The sequence below is a fragment of the Gymnogyps californianus genome, chromosome 1 (genome assembly GCF_018139145.2).
Source record: "Gymnogyps californianus isolate 813 chromosome 1, ASM1813914v2, whole genome shotgun sequence".
Classification (NCBI taxonomy): Eukaryota; Metazoa; Chordata; class Aves; order Accipitriformes; family Cathartidae; genus Gymnogyps; species Gymnogyps californianus.
Window position 1 is genome coordinate 102,922,771 of NC_059471.1, and position 22,498 is coordinate 102,945,268.

At 36.5% G+C, this 22,498-nt stretch overlaps 1 protein-coding gene across 2 annotated transcripts in view; it reads left to right on the forward strand.

Moving 5' to 3' along the window:
• The window catches only part of SYNJ1 (synaptojanin 1), a 64,974-nt gene that overhangs the window by 34,377 nt on the left and 8,099 nt on the right, over positions 1-22,498 (forward strand). Inside the window, exons 13-27 of one of the 2 annotated variants that reach the window (XM_050908343.1) lie at positions 79-270; positions 411-495; positions 1,761-1,901; positions 2,283-2,475; positions 3,776-3,934; positions 6,149-6,305; positions 6,660-6,777; positions 6,894-7,109; positions 7,910-7,988; positions 9,066-9,228; positions 11,266-11,472; positions 12,466-12,594; positions 13,214-13,252; positions 20,102-20,140; positions 20,235-20,305. In XM_050908343.1, the coding sequence (XP_050764300.1) occupies positions 79-270; positions 411-495; positions 1,761-1,901; positions 2,283-2,475; positions 3,776-3,934; positions 6,149-6,305; positions 6,660-6,777; positions 6,894-7,109; positions 7,910-7,988; positions 9,066-9,228; positions 11,266-11,472; positions 12,466-12,594; positions 13,214-13,252; positions 20,102-20,140; positions 20,235-20,305 (1,988 nt within the window). Of the gene's footprint in view, positions 1-78; positions 271-410; positions 496-1,760; positions 1,902-2,282; positions 2,476-3,775; positions 3,935-6,148; positions 6,306-6,659; positions 6,778-6,893; positions 7,110-7,909; positions 7,989-9,065; positions 9,229-11,265; positions 11,473-12,465; positions 12,595-13,213; positions 13,253-18,378; positions 18,427-20,101; positions 20,141-20,234; positions 20,306-22,498 lie in introns of both variants that reach the window. The other variant, XM_050908335.1, reaches the window with a different exon arrangement.

The following is a 22,498-nucleotide window of genomic DNA, read 5'->3' on the forward strand; positions in this document are numbered from 1 at the left end:
TAAGGGAAAGATCTCATTGCCAAGTTTTCTGAAGAAACATTCTACATAAAAATAATGTCTTTTCAAATGTTTTTGCAGCATCTGTAAAAGTGCTAAAGAGTATGTGTGAAAACTTTTATAAGTATGCAAAACCGAAAAAAATTAGAGTCTGCGTCGGGACCTGGAACGTCAACGGGGGGAAGCAGTTTCGAAGTATTGCCTTTAGAAATCAGACCCTCACTGACTGGCTTCTAGATGCACCGAAGTTAGCTGGTATTCATGAATTCCAAGGTAGGATTTGTATTCTGTCAATTTATTCTTGAAAACTCCGATTTTCATAATTAGATCATAAACATTAAAATAGATGTATGAGGTCTTGGTTCTTAAGTTAATTACAAGTGACAAATAGCTTTTTAAATATTTAAATGCAGATCGCAAAAGCAAGCCTGTAGACATATTTGCTATTGGATTTGAAGAAATGGTGGAGTTAAATGCAGGAAACATTGTGAATGCCAGGTAGGTGATACAATCTATACAGTACTAGTTTAGTTGATAATCACATTTTTTGAGTAAAATGTTATTTAAATTTTTTTTCTCCTGTTTTGTAATGGTTGGGATTAGTTGGGATTAATTTTTGACTGTATTCCAGTTCTCTCTGCCAGTTTCTGTGCCAGGATTGCAGACTTCATCTCTGCTTTCCCTAGTAAAGCTGTGATCACTTAGATCATGTATAATGTAATCTCAAGGATCCAAGCAGTCAGTACTTGACCATATTTTGGATTGCACCTTCCGCAACCCCTCAACTTTTTCCTTCGTTTAACACTTTGAAGGAATTTACCTCCAATGCTTGTAGTGTTCTGCAGTCTCTGTGTCTTCCTACCGCTGGGAACAGCGAGTCCTGTGAAATTCCTTCCAAAGCATGTATTGTTGGTATGCCTTTATATATAGTGTCTTGCATCAGATTTTGATCTGTATAAAGCAAGGCTTCCTTCCATATTGTCAGTTTTCTCTGTCATTCCATATATTACATGTATATATATTATTGTGGAGTTTGGATTTTTCACCCCTAGCGGAGTGGGCTATGAAAATATGTTTTTACCAGTGGTGAAGTCTTTATGTGCAGTCCTAGGACCGTATTCACTTTGTCCATTGTTTTGTCTGCCTGTTTTGCATGTTTTCTGGTGTTTAGCAAGCTTTAATTCATTGGGAGAAGCATCTAAAGCCTGTAACACTGTTAGCCTTTGCGCAGGCTTTTGTCTTGAGGACAAAGTGGCAGTTTGTCACCCCCTAATTTCATGCTATGTCTAGTTAACACTGTTTCCAGGTCTGATATTTTTCATTTATATCCAATGCTAGCTCTGAAAACCATAGTCTCTTAGGCCTTCAAGGAAGTTTCTTCTTGATCTAAGACCATGAACATCTCTATTTTCCAGTATTGACTGAGCTCTAGGCTAGGAAGTAACTCTCTAGAAAAATTCTTAGGTTTTGCTCCTCTAGTCTAGCCTCAGAAATACAGGAAAGATAGCCCTGGCTCCTTTTCTCCTCCTGAGGAAAGTGAGGAAGCATTTTATGAGCCTGGATTTGAAATTATGATGTCATGACAGTCTATAGCCTGTGTCTCTGCTAGGAGGCATTTGAGCACCATTCACAACTTGGCTTTGGCTTACTACCCCAAGGTTTAGTTAAGGTTATTGTATGAAGTTTATTCAACTAGATCAACAGTTTAGATACCTGCTTAATTTGATTTATTTTAAAACTGGCATTTTTAATCTCACTGCTAGCACAACCAATCAGAAGCTCTGGGCTGCTGAACTGCAGAAGACTATATCAAGAGATTACAAGTACGTGCTGCTGGCTTCTGAGCAATTGGTGGGCGTCTGCCTTTTTGTGTTCATCAGGCCCCAGCACGCTCCTTTTATCAGGTCAGTGAACACACAGCTGTGCCCAAGTTCGGTCACCTCCAGTTTGCTTTGTATTGCAAGCTGACATACAAGTGTACTAAGAAGCATATGGGGCTCTAAAAGAGCTGTTCCACCTTCTGGGGAACTAGTTGCTTAAATTCTTTTATCTTAGTTTTTAAATGCCTCATCAGTTGCCAAGAAAGCTTGAAAAGCTGAAGTGTTATATTGTTACCTGCTCAATAGCTGTTGGCATTTTTTTAAAAATAGCTCAGTGGCCTTACTGCTGAAAGAACAACGTGAAAATGTTCTCTTACCAACATAATGTCATACTCAGACATACTTAAAGCTGTTAATTTCTGTGCCATTGTATTTGAAGGTTTAATAGTTGTTTAACTCTTTTAGGGATGTTGCTGTTGATACTGTGAAGACTGGCATGGGAGGAGCCACTGGTAATAAAGGTGCAGTAGCAATTCGGATGTTGTTTCATACATCCAGTCTTTGCTTTGTCTGCAGTCATTTTGCTGCAGGGCAGTCACAAGTTAAAGAGAGAAATGAAGACTTCGTAGAAATAGCTCGCAAGCTCAGTTTTCCAATGGTAAGCACCAGTGTTCAAATTCCATAACGAATGAGAAGTTAAACCCTTTGAGCTCCAGCAGTGTCATCCAAAAGCTCTATTTATTTTTTTTTCCCCTCCCCAGGTTCCTGTGGAAGTCAAATTTCCTTGGGTTAGAAGTCTCAGAGATAATTAACTGCCCACAATTTTTGTTAAAATAGATGACTGCAGAAAGAATAGACCTTTCCAGTGCAATGACTGATAGAGCTGATGAAGCACGAACTCACTTGCATTAGGCATCAAGGGTTTAGCATTGGAAAGAGACCTTATAGATTCCTGACATGCAGTAGAACTTTTGTAGGCACCAGAGTTAATCAACCATGAGAAGAAAATCCATGGGAAACAGCACTATTTTCAGCACACAGGAATGATTTTTGCTAACCTCATTTTTGTCAAGTTGGATTGTACAGTTCTGTACCATATTCTCATAAAGGATTATCAAACACCAAGTAAATACTTGATAATTTTATCAGTGCAACAAAATGCTTCCTTGAGACTTAAAGCTGTCTTAAATTTTGTAGTCAAACTGTCCTTTGTTAGTGTCTATGGCACTGTGCAGGAGTCTGACATCTTATTTTGCAGGGTTTTTTGATTTCTAAATTTGTCCCCATGGTCATGTTTCAGTTTTTCTTGAAAGTACTGTATTCTTATGGTCCCCAAAAACAGTTTCCTAAATGCTACTGTTTTAATCTGCCAGTGTATCTGCTTTGATTTACTTAAGGGCAATGGAAAAAGCAAAACAAAGAGGGAAGTAAAAGTTCTCAGTTTAAACCCTAGGCTTTGTTTAAACTAACAGAGCCCTTCTGTCTCTCCCTAGCCATGAAAATTGTATGTAACTGAAAAGTCTTCAATTAAATCTGAATAATAAAGCCCTCGATTTGCAGTTTGTCAGGATATTGTGCCACAAGATCCCAGGGTAGTGTTTTGTTCTCCTTTGTAACCTCTTTGTGACAGAGGTGGCAGTCATCATCTTAGAGCAGGCTTCTAAAACAGTGGAAAGATGAAGAATTTTAGAATCCAGTTCGGATGATTCATGTTTCTTTAGAAATGCAAACTACTTAAGAAATGTTACTTCTTCTTTCATATTCTATATGTGTGAATACCACACAGTTGGCTATGTTGTTCTAACCATATGAACACTAAATACTAACATGTATTTCAGTTGTCCTCATCAGCTAGAAATGATGCATATTTTACAGTTAAAAACTGAACTTCTGCACCTGGAAGTAGTTCACTTGTCACTTGGTTGTTTTTAACTTCATTGTGTGCTTCTGTTTTACAGGGAAGGATGCTCTTTTCCCATGACTATATCTTTTGGTGTGGTGACTTTAATTATCGAATAGATATTCCAAATGAGGAGGTTAAGGACCTAATACGACAACAGAACTGGGATCCCCTTATAGCAGGAGACCAACTTATCAATCAGAAAAATTCTGGACAGGTATCTTAAAAATGTTACCACACTTAAGAATACTTTATTTTTCTTCTTGGCTTTAGCAATTTTCTGTAGTGCTTCTGTAAATCTGTATCCTCAGCATGTTTTACTTATCACTTTTGTCCAGGTAGTGGTATGGAAGGGTGCGACATAGCAACATTTAGTAACTTATTCGTAGTAACTGACCTGAAGAGGCAGTGATACAAATACAGTGACTAGCTGTAGGAGTGAGGTTTTTCTTTCTCTCCTGAAAAAAAAAGGAAACTTTATCATCTTTTTAGAACTTTGTGTTGGAGTTTACTAATTATAATATTTTTCTTTTTATCAGGTGCAACTATTTAAAAAAATATTTATAGAAGTTCTTTTGGTAATGTTACTGTTTACTTTAAATTGCTGCACTAGTAGGTCTAATGCTGTTACTGTCATTCTGTTGGAAAAAGGAATAGTCCAAACGGTAGCCTTTTTACTTACAAAGAAAAAGAGCATTGAATAACAAAGTCTGAAGAAAGCTTCAGATTTTAGATTTTTCGAGTTTCTTGGGAGGCAGCATGTACCAATTAAAGGAATATTTGTGATGAATTTTGTGTGAAAGTGTGTATTCTTTCTTTCCAGCTTTATGTGGGAATGCTGTAGATGGTAAAATGAGAGACAATCCTCTGTTGTTAGTTTTGTGTGCTTGCCAGTACTTTGATCATAAGCAGTGTTTTTTCTGAGTTAGAGTTCTCTTCCATTTCTGCTGGTGTCTTGTGCACCAGAACAGGAGGAAAAACACTTGATAATTTTTAAAATTTTTTTTATAGCCCAGTTCCTAGAGAAAAAGAGACGTATGTTCAAATGGGCAGACAGCATGATTGTTTGTTAATTCAACCAAAGCAAGAGAGATGTAGAGGTCTTGGGGACACTTACAGCTGTTACAAAGCTGGAAAGACCTATGGAAACTACTGGAATATGAAAAAGACTCAAAATAGTCTCCTGGCTGGGGAAGGAAGGGGTAGTATTGCACTGCTGGGATAATATTCCATTATTTGGAAGTGGCTGCCTGGGCAGCAGGGGATATCAGCTGGCTAGTGAGGGTAGCTCCATGGTTGTTGCATGTGGCTGCTAACCGGTGCATCTGCTGTTCAGGAAAGGCATTTACATAGCAACTTTCTTCATAAAAGTAGGTTAAGAAATAATTACTGAAGACAAAGAAATTAACAGATTGTCTCAGAAGTTGCGGATCTTCTGACATTCTGACACTGATCTTCTGACATTGATTTTTAAATTGACTGGATTTCAATTTATATTTCCAACAAGAAAAGCAGGCTAACCTGTAATTTGATGCAGACTTGACTATAAGATCTAAGTTAGATTTATATTTTACAGGTCTCTGATGTGAAGTAAAACTGCCCATGCAAGATTAAACTCAAGACTGGAGCTGGTTAAGTTAACTAAAGGGTTTTAGCTTATGTCTAGTTTAAACACTTAAGGAGTGAGCAAATCTCCTGGCCTTCTAGGGTCTTGTGTCATCTGGCTGTATCTGTTTATGTTGCAAAGTACCTAACGGATTTTTTGATTCCTTTCAATTGACTCTGTATCTCTAAATACCCTACATATTCTTGGCAGATAATTTCACATAATATCTCTTTTTATTCTGTTTTCCTATTCACTTGAGAAGAAATGGTGATATTATGTCTCTAATCTTTCAGTTCATATTGAATGTATTGAGGACACTCTATTTTTCTCCCCCCCCCCCCCCCCCCCCCCCAACTCCTATTTATTGGTGGGGCATATTGTGTCAATTTGGGGGCATGCTTTGCATGTTCAGATAGGTACATAAAATATAAACCTTAATTCCCAACTTTTGCTGACACATGAGCAACTAACCAACTAATTAAAGTGCTGTGGACAGCATCTGTGTTCTGGATGACCTCAAGTTCTAAACGACATTGGAGGAACAGTAGGTTGCTCATGAGCCTGGGTTTAAAGATACAAAAGTTGACATATTTCTGTTTAATGATGATCTGCCTGGGTCACTGTTTAGCCTTAGTGGCAAATGTAGAATGTTTTCAGCAGATAAATTTGGAGAAGGATTCATATTATCAAATGACTTTTTTTTTTTTTTTTTTTGAGATGTGTATACACGTTTTCACTGTTAGAAAAGAGAATTCTGATTAGTTTCAAGCTGTTCCCCATCTGTTTCTGTCTTCTGGCATGACACAACTGCTTTGTTTCTTACAGATTTTTAGGGGATTTTTGGAAGGGAAAATAAATTTTGCTCCTACATACAAATATGATCTGTTTTCTGATGACTATGACACCAGTGAAAAATGTCGCACACCAGCATGGACAGATCGTATTCTTTGGAGAAGAAGAAAATGGCCTTTCGACCGATCAGGTCTGAGTGCTTCCTTAAATTGTTTAAAATATTCTTTTAACTGGCTTATAGAATCCATTTAGTGACATTCACAGTGCCAGGGATTCTGAGCTTCTATCCCTGACTTTGTACGAGACAGAAAGCTTATAATAGCATCTGCAGTAAATACAGTGACGCTGAACAGGACAATCAAGAATCAGATACCAGTTACTTATATTTCAGTAGTTGAAAAGGAACTTCTGTTTTTTTCTGTAAAACACTTGGTTTTGGTTTACTTTCTTTTTTTCTCTTTTTACAAATAGCTTATTTTTTTTAAAGCATATTCTTGCAATCACTGTGTTTTTTCCCTTTTGTTTTCATTAATACTGAATGTAGCTGAAGACCTGGATCTTCTGAATGCTAGTTTTCACGATGACAGTAATGTCCCTTATACATGGAATCCTGGTACTTTGTTGCACTACGGAAGAGCAGAGCTGAAAACGTCTGATCATAGGTTTCAGTTTTATTTTATACGTTACTTCCTAATCATTGAAGGTTTACTATTCATGTTATATATTTTATTGCTCAGATACTCTGCTTACAGGTTTTTCTCATGTATTTTCTTCCAAGGCCTGTGGTTGCATTAATTGACATCGACATATTTGAAATTGAAGTAGAAGAGAGACAAAAAGTTTATAAAGAGGTGATCGCAATGCAAGGACCACCTGATGGTACTGTAATGGTCTCCATCAGAAGTTCTTCGGCAGAAGAAAACTATTTTGATGATAACTTGATTGATGATCTTCTGCAAAAATTTGCAAGCTATGGTGAAGTTATACTTATAAGGTTAAAAAGACTTTCTACTTTTACTCTCTATTCCTCTTCATTGTTCCCACCTATTTCCTGAATAAAGTTACTTTCTTACTGGGCATTTCAGTTATGATCTGCTTCATTTTTAACACTTAAATTTCAACTTTAATGTCTTTACAGTTGAAAATTAGTTTTACATACCTGTATGTGTCTCAGTTTTCAGACTTAATTTTTGCAGATACTCTTTATTTTTGAGATAGAGTGTCATACTGACTTTGTCAGAAATCAGTCAGAGTTAAAATTTGTTATGTAATTTTATACAAATCTTGTATTCTAAAATTGGGTTAGTAGTTTTAAATGAACTGAAGATGAGAGGATCCCTGTGAATGTTGCGTTTTCACTAGGCTGTTAATTGAATTATAGGTGTTGTGGTATATTGTTTGGGGTTTTTGGGGAGCTGGTTTGGTTTGGTTCGGTTCTTTTTTCAGAAGACCAGGAGCATAGTCTCAAGCCCATAGTGTGATGTAACGTGGAACACCTAATACAAATATCTAACCTGTAGCCACAAAATTACTATTGAATGCGTAACTGTAGTCACATAATTTTTAAGAGGACAGTGCTTTTGCTGCGTGATATTTACCTGGTTCTCTTTTGCTTTATTTTTTTTTGTTGCAAGGATACGTTCAGTTAAAGCTTATTAGCCAATTATATATATTTTAATGAACTTAAAAAAATCTCCATCAAGTGAAACATTGAAAAACCTTTAAGATAAGAGGCTTCAAAAGTTAGTAGGTAGGATAAAGTATTTTAATTATTGTTTCCGATGGACTTTGCAGATTTGTGGAAGACAAGATGTGGGTAACATTTTTGGAAGGAAGCTCTGCTTTGAATGTTATGAATTTGAATGGCACTGAGGTAATGTAAAAATTACTGAATTTTCGTATAGCAAGAGAAAATCCAACTTTTTAAAGAATACTTGGGTGGGTTGGGTTGTTTGTTTGTTTGCTTTTAATCCTTAAAAGTTTTTTATGTTCCATACTAAACTGTTGCATTTAATCTTTTTTTTTTTTTTTTTTTTTTTTTTACTTTTGATAGCCACATAGCATTATGTTGAGTTTCAAAAGCCAGCTGAGAGAAGTACCGAACTTTATTTGTTTTTAGGAGGAAGACTGTTAGAGAAATGAAGATCCCATATTGAGGGGCATCTTCATCAAATGAAGGATTTTTAATTGTGGGCTTTTTTTTTAATGATTTAAAAAGCAGAGTTTTTACCTTGAGTTTGTAGTATGAACCAGTGTATCATATTTGTAGCCTGCAATTATTTAAAATTCAGCACTCCTGTACTGCAGTCACTTAAAAGTGTCAAAATTTCAGCTCTCATTGACTTCTTTAGGGCTAGTATTTAATCTTCGGAAAAATTTTAATTTTCCTGTTCAAATTTTTACTGATCTATGTTCCTGTTAAGGCTTAGATTCTGTAATGTGATGTTTGCAGATGGATCCTTGCATCTGCTGAGAGTTTCACTGACAGTCCATGCAGGATAGGGGCTCAGTGTCATGTGTCAGTTTGCAGAATGAAGGCCTGCTGTTTTGTCAGTCTCTAAGAATGACTTTATTAATGTAGTTTATAAGCAAGTCTGTTTTTCTTTACAGAGAGTAGTGTTTCTGTCGGAATAAAGAAACCAGAAGCTTTCCTATTAACTGAAAAGGAAAATCTTATGAGACAAGTTGTTAGTTTTTCTTTAGAAAAATATTAAATAGTAGTAATTAACAGTTTAAACTACATAAATGTACTTAATTACCAAAATGAAGCGAAAATCGTAATTATATTTGTGACGTGTCACTGTCATTGTTTAGTCCCAGAAATCCTGATAACCTGATTTGTGATATTTTCAGTAAATTTTTTTTTTTGCTTTTTAAATCTAGAATGCTGAATTTTAATGTTCCTACTCTTAACAATTTCTGGTTTTTGCATATCTTTTTGGCAATTCAGCTACTAGGAAGGATTATAAACATAAGCTTGAAAAATCCAGATTGGATCAGAAGTTTGGAAGATGAAATGAATCTAGAGAAGATTAATATTGGGCTGCCTTCATCAACAAGCTCCACTTTGCTTTGTGAAGATGCTGAGGTTACTGCAGACTATGACATGGAAGGTTTGTTGAAATAAAGTATTCCTCGTTTTGAAATGCTTACAGTCCTAAATAATGTGGTTAATTTAATGCATATATCAATACTTTAACAAGTTTATGCTCATCTAAAACAGATAAATTAGAAATCCTGTTATTTCCAACAGTATCTTGACAACTTGTTGAGCAGTGTCAGTTTGCACTATATCTCTAGGTTTTACTAATTTGCTGACATTCTCTTTATTCTTCTCACTTTATCATGTGAATAACCCTCTCAGGGTCATTTCATTCAGGCAACTTTTACTGTTCATGGAGACACCCTATAAGCAGGATATACAAAACTTCAGAGTGCAAAGCAATTTTTTTTCTGCCAATACACATAATAGATTAATAGACTAATGAGCTCCCATGCTAAGCATTGATATGCTTACCGCCCCCAAGAAGACACTTGGTGAACCTTTGACAGGCAGGCAAATATGAGTCGGGCAAGGAAACCTTCAACATGGAGGCTGATCTTCAGCATTGATAAGTTGCTGTTTTCCGGTTCCCAGGTTTTTGTTGGTTTTGGTTTTTCCCTGAAGGGTTTTTCATGTCATACTTTTCTAGTGGAATCCTCAAGTTGCTGAATATCACTGTTGCACCAATTGTGCCTCTGCATTTTTGCTTTTCTTTACTTGCATATTTCCAATCTATGTACTTTGTCGCAGCTTATTTTTTAATCTATTAATTAATTTTTATGAAAGGTCTGCTTCACTCTCTTCTCTACATTAAAATATATTCTTCTTATATCCTTGGCAAGTAAAACAGCTGTTTTTCAAACAGCAGCAAAAAAACCCCTGACACCTTACCTGCTGACACTTCCTGTGTGTATTGCATTTCCAGATGTTATTTTACAGGGTCGTTTTTTTGTCATTTCTTGAACAGATGTACTTTCTAGATGTAGTCATTGTGTCTATATTGATTTATTCTAAGTTTAAGTAGCTCATTTGCTTTGAATTTCTATCCAAGCTCCTTAGTGGCAAACATTACTTCGCAAAAGTTTCAAGAAAAGAGATGGCAGCTATGTATACTGGAAAGAGTAGACTAAGGGATTTTTGTACAGGTATTTCATAAAGGGAGGTATGTTTTAATAAGGGTTACAGATATGGGAAACCTGTATGAAAAGTTGGAATTTGCATTAGTCTCGGTGTCATAAGATACTTCCTCTGTTTTCCAATGCGGGTAGGAAACAGGACTTTAACAGTTTTAGATGCCTGTATGATTGGTTGATTTTATTAGTAGTCCTATGTGAAGTGGTATGATTCCCTTAAAATGTGACATCTCAAAGACTCTTAAATGGAGAGCTAATATCTAGATAGCAGCCTGGTTACTCTGTTACTGCTGAGCAGTGTACAGTTGAAGCTGAAACTTCTGTAGAACATTTTGTGTTGTTCATGTACCTGAAGAGAGAGAAGCCTAGAAGTTATGGAAGAAAGGATTACTATAGTCATCTTGGAGTGTGATGGGATAATTGTCTATTTTAGGCATTTTGAATATCAACATGAAAATATTCTAAACTGACAGTTTATTTTTCAAAGGCACATCCACGTTGAACTTTTTTGTAAACAACATTCCACCTTTTCAAACAGAAGGTATTACAAATAGCAGATATCTTGAAATCCCCCACCCAGCCTTCTAAAGAATGATAAGTGAAGCTTGCCATCTATTGCAAACCAGGGAAATAGTTTTTGCAAAGGTCGTCTTTGTCAAGCTGATTGTTTCTTAGATTAAGCAACATTACAGCTGCCACACTATTATAATTACCTATAATATGTACCTATAATATATATTGTGCATTTGGAGTATTTTCAACTGGTTTGAATACATATGCATTCTTCATGTGTAATTTTATGATGCAAGAGTCATACTTTGGTTGTTGAGCTAATTCCTTGGAACTTGAGGGCTTTTTGCAGAAAAACCCATGCTCAGAATCAGTTTATAATTTCCCTACTTTTTAAAATAAGTAACTATTGTTCCCTTTATTTTACATCCTTTTTCTTTTTTGGGGTGGGGTTTGTTATTTAGGAGACATTGATGACTATAGTGCTGAAGTAGAAGAAATCCTTCCTCAGCATCTACAGCCAACTTCAAGCTCTGGTCTTGGAACTTCCCCAAGCTCTTCACCGCGTTCCAGTCCCTGTCAATCCCCTACGCTCTCAGATGGACCTGCACTCCCAGTGCGACCGAGCCGAGCACCAACAAAAACTCCTGGACCACCTGTTTCCACACACAGTGTGTATTACATTGCTCAACTGCCTCTATTACTGTTATGCAGTCTGGCAGCTGTATGACCAAGTGGTAGAATACTAGCTTATAGATTATTTTTAATAGAGCTTTTAGATTAACATAAAAGGCTATTCTTGTCATTATCTAGCATTTTACGCATAAGTGGCCTTAGGCAAATCACCTCATTCTTTGTGTCTCCGTTTTCCTAATGGCAGAGGAAGAGCTTTGTTTCCTGAGTCTTATTTAGTACACTGTCCACTGATCTACGCTGCTGCAAACTACCTAAATTGCTCTAGTTCTTTAGCATTTCATCATGAAAGAGACATCTCAAAAAGTTAGGTGATTAATAGGCTAAGTCGATTAGTTTGAAACCTCTGTTCAAAAATTCTGTTGCAATGTGTCAGTATAATCCTAGTTCACTTTAGCTATACTCTTCAAATACAGCACACTTCAATTAATGCTCCTATCAGCTGTAATATATAAATTGTAATCAGTAGATTTGTAAACTGGGTGTATAATATGAAAGCTTCTGTTTAAACACAACTTTGTTTTAGTGACAAAGTGGACATTTAGAATTACAGTGTTTGGAATGGCTTCTAGAACAGTTTATTTCAATGTAATTTGGAGTAACTTTACAAAGACTGCTAAAATGCCTTCAGAAGTCCCCTTGTAACATTTTTTTCCAGAGCACTTAGTTCACAGATAAGGGGCAAAATCAAAATTTGGAACTCTGCAATTTGTAAGAACATTCAGGATTCCATGAAAAGCATATACCGATTAAAGCATACGAGACAAAAATCTTAGTTTAGGAAATCTGCTTCTTTTCACCATTGCTTTATTCCTCTTGTTTTGCCTCTCTCAAAAACTTCTGTATTATTGTTTCCAGGGCTGGAGACTGACTGTCCTCTCTGTGAAAATAACTTGCTATTAGAAAAGCCTTACTGTGATTAGAATGTACAAGCGATTAATTTTTGCATTGTTTTCTGTCATGTTCTTCAGCTGAATTTCAGCTTGGTACCCAGCAGAAAGAGTCTTCTCAGAGCTTGGAGCCTAAGCGTCCTCCACCACCTCGCCCTGTTGCTCCTCCTGCACGCCCCGCTCCACCACAGAGGCCGCCTCCACCATCAGGTAATGTGGTGACGTATATCAGGTGGTCAGGAATATTTTGTTTCAAGTCTGTGAGATGAACTTTGAAGTCCAAACCAAACTACATATTATATTGTTGGTTTGGGGCTCAATGGAACATACCATTTTTTCACTAAAATGTTCAGTTGGTACATTTAATAGCATTAACAGTATGGGAAATAACAGCATTTTTCAGTACCATTTAAATATTATTGGTTTTGCTTAGTGAATAAGTTTTAAAATTTTCATAAATTTATTTTCACAGTTTAAAAACGTGGGCTTTCTACAGCAGTGTTTACTCAACATTTTCATTTTCATAGCATCTTCATTTTTAAAATAAAAGATAAATAATCTTGTGCATTCATTGATTTATATTTCTTTAATTTTGGCATCAGTATGTATGCATTTTATCATGTCCAAGTTTTTAATGTAGAGTTCATCTGGATCATTGGAAAATGTAAACAATTGAGCACTAAGAGAAACTGGATGTTCAAAAGCATATGGGCAACATAGTTAATAACAAACTGACCCTTGTCATTTTTAACTTTCTCATTCTTTTTCTTCCCTCTTACTGTACTGGTATTTTTCATTATTGCTGCATTCATTTCTTAAATACTGTAAGGCGGTAGGAGTCCTGCACCTGCTAGAAAAGAATTCGGAGGTAATGATTTTAATTGTTTTTGAATATGACTACATAGCAAAACTACTATGGTGGTCTGTTGTGACAATACTTAATATGATGATGTCCAAAGGTATAAAAATGGGTAATTCTTGACTGTCAATGTAATTTCTTTCTCAGGGTGTGTATCCCCCTCTGAATTACATTTGACTTTTTAGTGAAAGAATATTTCTCCAGAAGTTGGTACATTATAGTCAGAGAGATTAAAGTTGTTCCAGGTTTTTATTACTTTGTCCTAATCAAAATATACCCAGCTAACTTTTCTGTGAAAGTAGAAACTTGCCTTTAGTTGTGGAAAGGCTAGCTTTTTTCCCTCACAGTCCACGACAAGGAGCATTGTAAAATGGATTGTGATTGTAGCTACTTGCAGTGATTATCCGTTAATTAATTGTTCAAGTTGAAACTACTGCTGGTCTGGCCCAGTTTCCCCCGGATGATCACCAGTTAACAGAGAGCTCCAAATCACTGAGCCATATTTGTCTCTGAGCTGAACACTGACATATGGGTAGTTTGTTTTCTGTTTCCGAGTCTGAAATGTGCTCCTAAGCCCTTCCTAGAGACATGAAACATCCTCCATAGTTCTTGGAACTAGAGTGTACTTCAGAAACACAAACTTAGCAAAGGAGTTTATTCAGTTGCTTTGAAGGCACTTGAGAGCTACAGGTCTTTACAAAGTAACAAAATCCTGAAATAATTCTACCCTAGTTCCTTCTCTTTTGATAATGCTGAGGGCCGTATCAACCCTTCAGGCTAGTTTTGTTTTTTTCCAGCTTGATCTGGTTTTGCATGTAGTAACGACTCGTGCATTCTCAGAAGTGCTGCTTCTAGAAACTAATCTCTGTCCTTCTTTGTCACACGCTTCATAGTTGAGCTGTCCTGCTTGGACTTAAATCAGCTCATTAATACATGGGATAGAGTGAGAATAGTTAGTGGCTCTGAAATACTTTCTTAATGGCGTTTCAGACACTGTCACTCAGTTGGTAGGAAAGAGGGGTATTTGAGAAAATGATTCAAAAGTTTTGAGCCGTCTCAGAAAATAAGTAAAGTATTTTACATAGTATATAAATATCAGCTAACTTATTCTGATGTTAGGTGGAGATGTGCATGGCTCAGATACAGTTGAGGGAAGGAGGTTATTATGCCAAAGGCATAATATTTTGAATTAGTTAAAATGCTGAAGTTTTAGAAAATAGCCAGTTTATACATAATGCGCAACATGTGAGATTTAATTCATTGTACTACTTCAGTCTTATATACTTTTATGTGCACTGACAGAATCCTGTTTGCCTAGTTTGTCTCAATTGTGCAAAGACCAGCCTTCTTTTTTTTACTCTCTTTCGCAACATAGCTTTCCATAAAGAATTGTAACTTGCATAAAACTTGCTTTTTATGCAATCTTTTAAAAGAGATTGCAGTATATTTTTTTCATATATTATTCTGACCTAAAGCTCATCCCACTTTTTCTGTCCTCTTCATTTTCCACTCATGGCGTACATTTATAAAGCATAATGCTTTGCTTTTCAGCAGTACGTGAGCTCAGCTCTGAGCAAGCTAGCACAGGACTGGGAGCGGTATAAATGTCATAGTGTGTTACTGTGCTTGGGGAAATGGCATCTGTTTCTCTTACCTAGAATGAAGGCTCCTAAAGCACTGTGAAAATATCCCTGTGTACTGTATAAGTGTATCAGACTTTGGTTTTAGACTTCTGTAGCACATGCAAAGTGACATTGATCGTGTCTTTAAAATGTTGTGCATTTTCAATGTTATGGTTTTGATGTTGGGTTTTTTTTGCTCATGTGTTTTAACCTTTTTTTCTGAGTGCTTCACTCCCTTCAATGCCCATAACATTTCTTCTAATGGCTCAGTATGCTTTGAAGATGGGAGAAGGATTTGGGCATCTAAGTTTTTTTAGAGTTTGGTCATATTTTACATCACAAGTAACTCAGAATTCAAGGAAACAAGGCTATGTACTCATTGTAGGGGTTTGCAAAGCGTAGACTTTTCACCTGCTAATACAAAAGATTTCCACTAAGGATTTTATAAGCTTTCAGTTGTTCATAGTTAAAAATTAAGATGTTGCACTCTGTTTACTCAAGATTTTTTTTAATTCATTACAGAGTAAATTCTTACAGAACATCAAAAATTATAAAGGCTGCTAATTGTCAATTACTTGAAGTTAAAAAATAACATTTGTTTTGGTTTTTTTTTCCTTTAATAATACTAGTCAGACTTTTCCTGATTAATGTAGGAAAGGCTTATAGTTGTCTTTTATCATTGGTTTAAACTGTTAAAATGGGGTTAAGATCAGGTTAAGATTGAGAGAATGCACAGTATTTTCAGTATATGCAATAATTGGGGTAAAATGCATTAAATTTTCACTGTGATTATCCTCCAAACAAATAAAATTAACCTAGAAAATACAGTAGTAAAGTTGACATTAAAAGATATGCAAGTATGTTAAGCTATGAAAATACATGCACCCAAGCAGCAAGTACTTATTAGTGTACACTGATATTTGTAGTCACACATTAAACTTAGCCTTGCAAGAACCATTCAACATCTTTATTTTTCCCCTGTAGCTTTTTTTTTTTTTGCAGAGCAGAGTTGAGGTTGTTTGGGTGCATTAGGATATGGCAGTCATTTTGAAAGAGCTGTTTTTGTTGTTTTGGTTTTTTGGTTTTTTTTTTTAAATATGGGGAAGAGTACCTTTCTTCTTTTTTTGCTGAAGAATGAATGTTCAGTAATGGAAGAAACAAGAAGTGTTAATGCTAAAACAGTAAATGCATTGTTTGAATGTAGACAAATGGCCTACATTGCATATATATACATATACACACACACACATGTGCGCATATATGCACATTTTACTTTATGAGAAGTTGGGGTTGCTTTATTTTCAATTAAGCTAATGTCTAAATGTAATCTTTGCAAAACATGCAGTTCTGTGTAAAAGATGTCAGGGCATAAGTTACAGGTTGTTTCTGTGTAAATCCAACCCCTTTCCTTAAAATACTATTTAAAACAAGTATGTGATATCTTTACTTGCAAAATACTGTTTCAAACTGCAATAGAGATTTCAAGCTATATACAGACTACAGTAACAGTTTAAAATGATACCCCAAAATGTGTTTCAGGTTCAGGTGTACATTTTTTCACTGTCCTTAAGATTAAAATCTTTCTATAATGCCAGTTGTAATAGCATTATCACAACACCATAATTTTGCTTTATCACTGTTGAAGAGTATTATTAGTAAGTGAAATTTGTGGTATTTGACCTTTATGCCCTTTCTTTCCCATATAATGAATATTTTTAAATTTGCAAAACCTTTTAAAATCCTTATGCACAGAAGTCTTCCTCTGTGTGGTGCACCAACATAGGAACATGTCTACGTGCTATGATCAAAGAGGTTCTCTGTCTTCCTTCTCCTGAAAGGAGTTGACTTTATTAATCCTATTGCATAAAACAAGATTTGCTGAACAAGAGCATGCTGAAAATACCTATTCAAAGTATGGGCTGAGTTGAGCTTTGGGAGGGGGAAGTGCAGAAGATCTGTGAAAGGAACAGGCTAGTTCCCTGCTCTTGGAGAGGTTTTATTGTGTCCGTTTCCATTAATACTCTGAGATGAACAGTTAGCTTTCTGTCTCTGTAACCACAGAGGGTTCAGAGGAGTGTCCTGTACTCTGTTGGGCTGCTCTCCACCTCCCTTTATTTTCCTCCAGTTAGCAGGTAGGCTTCTCATAGCCTATGGGTTACCACTTTCTTTTCTCCCCCAGGGTTCCTCTGGGTTGCAGGGGAGAAGGGCAGAGCTAGTACCTGAAAGCAATGAAATGTTCTCAGGCAGTGCTCTCTTCCTGTGCCCCCTCCTTACAAACGCTTTCTGTTTATCCCTCCTCAGTGCTGCTTCTCTCACAGAGAAGTTCACTGTCAGAAACCTTTGCGATGGAGATCTAATGTTAATTGGCAGAGCCTGGAACTCACCCAGAATATATAACATATGCTAGTATTTAACATCTTTGAACCAGATGTTCAGCAAAACCAGAGATCTGACATCTCTGGAGATAATCACATACCAGCCTCATCTGCAACCTTCACTCTTCCTACTCCGAGTGACACCTCCACCCATATCTGACAAAATTCACAGCACTCTTTCCAGATCATAGAGAGTTCCTGAGCAGATACCACACATTGGCACATGATGAGAAAGCATGAGGCTGTGTCATCGCTAAGGCAAAAGTTGCTTTTAAGGTAGGCTTCTTGAACACTGGCTCCCTTTCCTTCCTCTATACTTGAGCCACTCCAGAGTTGCCAGATATTACTGTTACTTTTTCCTATGCGCATGCCTTAAGGATTTCTCCTTGCATACCGTCTAGTGTTATCTATGTCCTGCCATGTTTTTACCATACAATTTTACGGACCCGGTATATGCTTGATCATATTGCAGAAATAAAATAATTCAGCATGGTTATGCATGATTGAAAATCTTCTTTCTCTCAATCTGAACTGTAACATCTACTGTGCACCAGTTGATATGGCTTTCCCAAGTACAGAGTGCTGCTTGGAGATAACTTAATGATACAATTCTGTAGGATACAATGCATTATATAAAGTGGAAAACTTATTTCTTCCATAAAATTGCTTATTCTAATGTAGTCTTGGCAGAAACATACTACGTAGTATTCTCCTAAATTACAGGAAGCAGACTTAATTTTGCAGGGTATAAGTGATGTACCTGTTTATTTTCAAGTGTTTGAGTATAGGTATGTGCTCTGCTTTAGAAGAGTTTCAAGACTAACGTTTAATATCATTCTGAATTTACAAAAGTTTGTGGAGAGTTAATACTGAAGAAATTAAATTCTCTTTCAACTGTAATGTAAAATTGAAATAATAGCATGTTTCTAAACGTGATCTTACTTGCCGATCTCTAATTCGTATCAGTCTGGTTTCCCCATGCTGCTACAAACAGTTATCTCCTACAAGTAACTATAATCTAGCTAGGCCATTTTTAAATTATGTAAAGCTGTCTTGTGGCAGCGTTCTTTCTGGTTTTACTTTCTCAACCTACTGCTTTTCTTATGCAATGTACAGCTTCTCTTCTTTCTCTGAAAAGGTCTTGGAGCTCCTCCCAGTCCTGGGGTAGCTAGGAGAGAAGTAGAAGGTAACATAACAATTTTTGTATTCTAGAAACGGATTTCTAATTTAATACCTGAGTAGTATTATTGCCCTTGTGATACTAAAGGTGGTTTCATGAAGGTATTTATTGTGTAGGATCTTTCTTCTTTTATTTAACATAGTTTTCAGGCAGCCAAGTTGCTTCCTGTTTTTCAGTGATGGTGTGAATTGTTATAGAAGGCAGTCTTCATTTATGAAAAATGAAGTGAAAACTTAGACTGCACTAATCGAGAAGAATGCTTTCAAGGTTGACTCTCAGAGGAAGCTGTAGCTGACTAATTGCTAGAGTAAATACTATACCTGTAACTAAATCAGGAATCTAGGAAGCCTAATTTTTAATAAAGAACTACATATGTTCATGTATTTTGGGGAGAGAAACTTCCATTTAAATAATTTAGCCTATAATTTAATATTTTGTCTCTTTCTAAAGAGCACAGTGTAGGTATTTTGATTCTGGTACCTAAATGTATGTGACATACCTTTATGAGAAGCATTTCTCTTGCATTATTCTAGTTGGAGTATGTGCATATAGTGCTGAATGGGTCCTGTTTTAGCCATGCCAGCAGAGTCATGTCTTTGGGTTTCTTCCTATCCCCTCAGGAATGTGTCCCTTTGTAGCAAATATAGGTGTGGCAATCGAAGTCCTAATGTAGTCACAGTCAAGATGTCCTCCTGTATACTACAATTAATTTTGGTTATATTGCTGGTTCATTTTTCTAAATTGGCAAAATCACTATATGCATAGAATAGTTCAGGTTGGAAGGGACCTCTGGCGGTTATCTAGTCCAACCTCCTGCTCAAAGTAGGGTAAATTGGTGCCAGGTTGCTCAGGGTACAAATTGCATTACTGAGAACTGTACCCAGAAACCCATTCTAACCAGTTCTAAGAAAGCAGTGTTCTCTGCCAACTGGAAGCTGATATCATAAACTGTGTTATGTACCACAGAGAATTCCTTCCAGTTACTGTAACTGACATGGTGATTTTACCTTCCTGGGAAATAGGCAACAGAAACACAAGCCAGAATCCTAAACCTCTTTGCCTGTTAGAAATTGTGCACTTGTCTGAGGTAAAAGTAATTTTTTCATATCTTGCACTTCACAACTTGAATGTTGCATACAAGGTTGTCATTAGCATCAGCATGTAAATGTTGAGGTTGGTGCTGTAATATATTTATCCCATAAACAAAGAGAGTAGGTTCAGGAACTTTAGTGTAGACCCTGTAGACTGCTGAACCATGTATAATTACAGATGTACTCTTCCGATCGCATGATTTTTTGAATCAGCATGTTACGTAAGTTCTTTTTGTTTTAAAGACTGCTGTTAGAATATTTGCAGAATATACTACAAAAGAAAACAACTACTTCTAGCACAACTGAGAACACGGGGTACCTGTGCAAGTGGGCGTCTTTAGCTTGCAACAAATAGGAGGTGATTTGACTTAATTTGTAATTAGAAAGGTCAAATTACTTCATGTGTGCCATGGGATAAGAGTGTGCTAGAGTAACAGCTTAGCTGGTGGATAGACTTTAATATGTAACAACTTTTTAAAAAATCACTAATGTCTTTTTGCTCCCATTTCCATTAGTGATAATGTACCATTGCCGTATAATATCCGTTTGTAGCTTATCTAACAATCTAATTTTTTTTTCATGCTTCAAAGCACAAAAAAGTCCTGGAACACAAAGAAAAGATAACTTAGGTAATACAGATACATGCTTTGTACTAAGTATAATACAGAAAGAAGTTGATTTTGAAATATGTTCTAAGTCAGTGATCTCTAATATCTGTTCCAGTTCGTAATCAGCCTCCACCTTCAACTGGAATTCCAAGCACAGGAACTGCTGGATATGGTACAACCAGACCGGTAGGTATTCTGTCTTAAAATAATTTTCCTTCTAAGTTTCTACAGTTTATTACACTGGCGGTGGGTTTTTGTAAGTCGTAACAGATGTAAGAAAACTGCAAAATTGACTAGTAATTTTATAGCTTATGTGAGTGTCGTGGTTTAACCCCAGTCAGAAGCCAAGCACACACAGCCGCTCCCTCGCTCCCCGTCCCCCTCCCGCTGCTCCCGGTGGGATGGGGAGGAGAATTGGGAAAGGCGGCAGAACTTGTGGGTTGAGATAAGAACAGTTTAATAACTAAAATAAAATATAAAATTAACAATAATAATAATGAATATACTACTACTACTACTAGTAATGAAAAGGAATATAAGAAAAAAGGGGGCGGGAAGGAAAAAAACCCAGTGATGCACAATGCAATTGCTCACCACCCGCTGACCGATGCCAGAGCCGCGATCTGCGCCTCCCAGCCAACTCCCCCTGTTTATATACTGGGCATGACGTTCCACGGTATGGAATACCCCTTTGGCTAGTTCAGGTCAGCTGCCCCGGCTCTGCTCCCTCCCAGCTTCTTGCACACCTGCTTGCTGGCAGAGCATGGGAAACTGAAAAGTCCTTGGCTTAAGATAAGCGCTACTTAGCAACAACTAAAACATCAGCGTGTTATCAACATCATTCTCACACTAAATCCAAAACACAGCACTGTGCCAGCTACTAAGAAGAGGGTTAACTCTGTCCCAGCCGAAACCAGGACAGTGAGTTAATTCCCTCAGCAATTCTTGTCTGTTGACTAAAAATACTCCACAGAATATATACTGGACATGACTTTATTGTTTTGCCCTCTATGCAGTCACTTCATAGGCTCCCAAATAATACCACATTTTATGTCCACTTTCAAATAACTGCAAAGTGCAAAGTTATTCTTTGTATTATATGTTCCTGTTGACTACGTTGCTGATTTGGTGTGATAAAATGTATTATCTTCTATGCTGAAATGTATATCCTGATGGCAGTTAATTGCTTGTAGGCAGTTAATGTATTATATAGGCAGTTGATGTCTTATATTGCTGGTTACTTGATGTGTAATGGAATTTTGTTTTAAAAATTAATTTTGATAAAGGTCTTAATGTAAAAATGAAACATTCAACTATTTCAACAAAACATTCAACAAACATTAGTTCTGCATTTCATTCTTTTATTTGTGGAACTGAACTGAAGGAAGTGAATGAAGGATTTATGGGCACTTGAATGCTTCACTATAAGCAGGAAATCAAGAGATGGAAGACATCTGCATTATTTCTCTTAGCAGCAAGTAGGAGCCTTGCATTAGGGAAGGAGAAAGTGTTTTAATAGCTATAGGTCTTAAAGAATTACTAAGAAATGGTATTGTTTGTTGATAATTCTTTAGACTTTGCAGCATATTTCAGACAGAATTTTTGCAACACCATGAAGCACTTTTCTTTTTATATCTACATCAACCACAGTATTTGTGCTTACTTTGTTCCGTCTGTTGTGGCAGTTCCAGGCTCTTTGACTTAGATCATACCTTTTTATACCTGGACGTTTTATAGACTAAAAAGCAGTAAAAGTTGATTCTTCCTTATCAGTTTCTTGGTCGTTAGAGAACTTTGTCTTCCTTTGCTAAGGCATTTTGCTCTTCTCATTGGGATAATGTTCACAATGACACTGACAGGATGGAGAGCACACATACGGGTCTTTAGCAGGGCTAAAAAGCATTCTGCTTGCATAAATGTCAGTGGGATAGGTACTGATGAGGTTTTTGACCTATCTACAAGTACGGCACCTCTTCTTTAATTCCGTATCTTTCTTTCAGGTAAAGTGATAGACCGGTTGTTGCGAATGAGGGAGAGAGAGAGTGTGAAGAACCCATTAAAATAAAGATGCAGCTAACCACAAGAGTTTAAGTTAAATCCATATAAGTTTTAAAAGGTTGTAGAGTCCTTTTCCACCTTTTAAATGAGCAAGAAACAAAAGAACGCTGCCAGCTGTGCAGAGATATCAGAGTTCTTGCAGAGCTTAAAGGAGTCGTACCTTACTGGTACTGCCATTTCTGTTGTAATCTTGTACAGTATTGAAACCACTGAAAACTACTGTTGAAAGCCACCATTGAAATCACTTTTTGCCGATTCATTTTTGTCAGAGATTGATCCTCACAGTGAACAGTTCTTGATCTTTGCACTTTTTTGTTATTT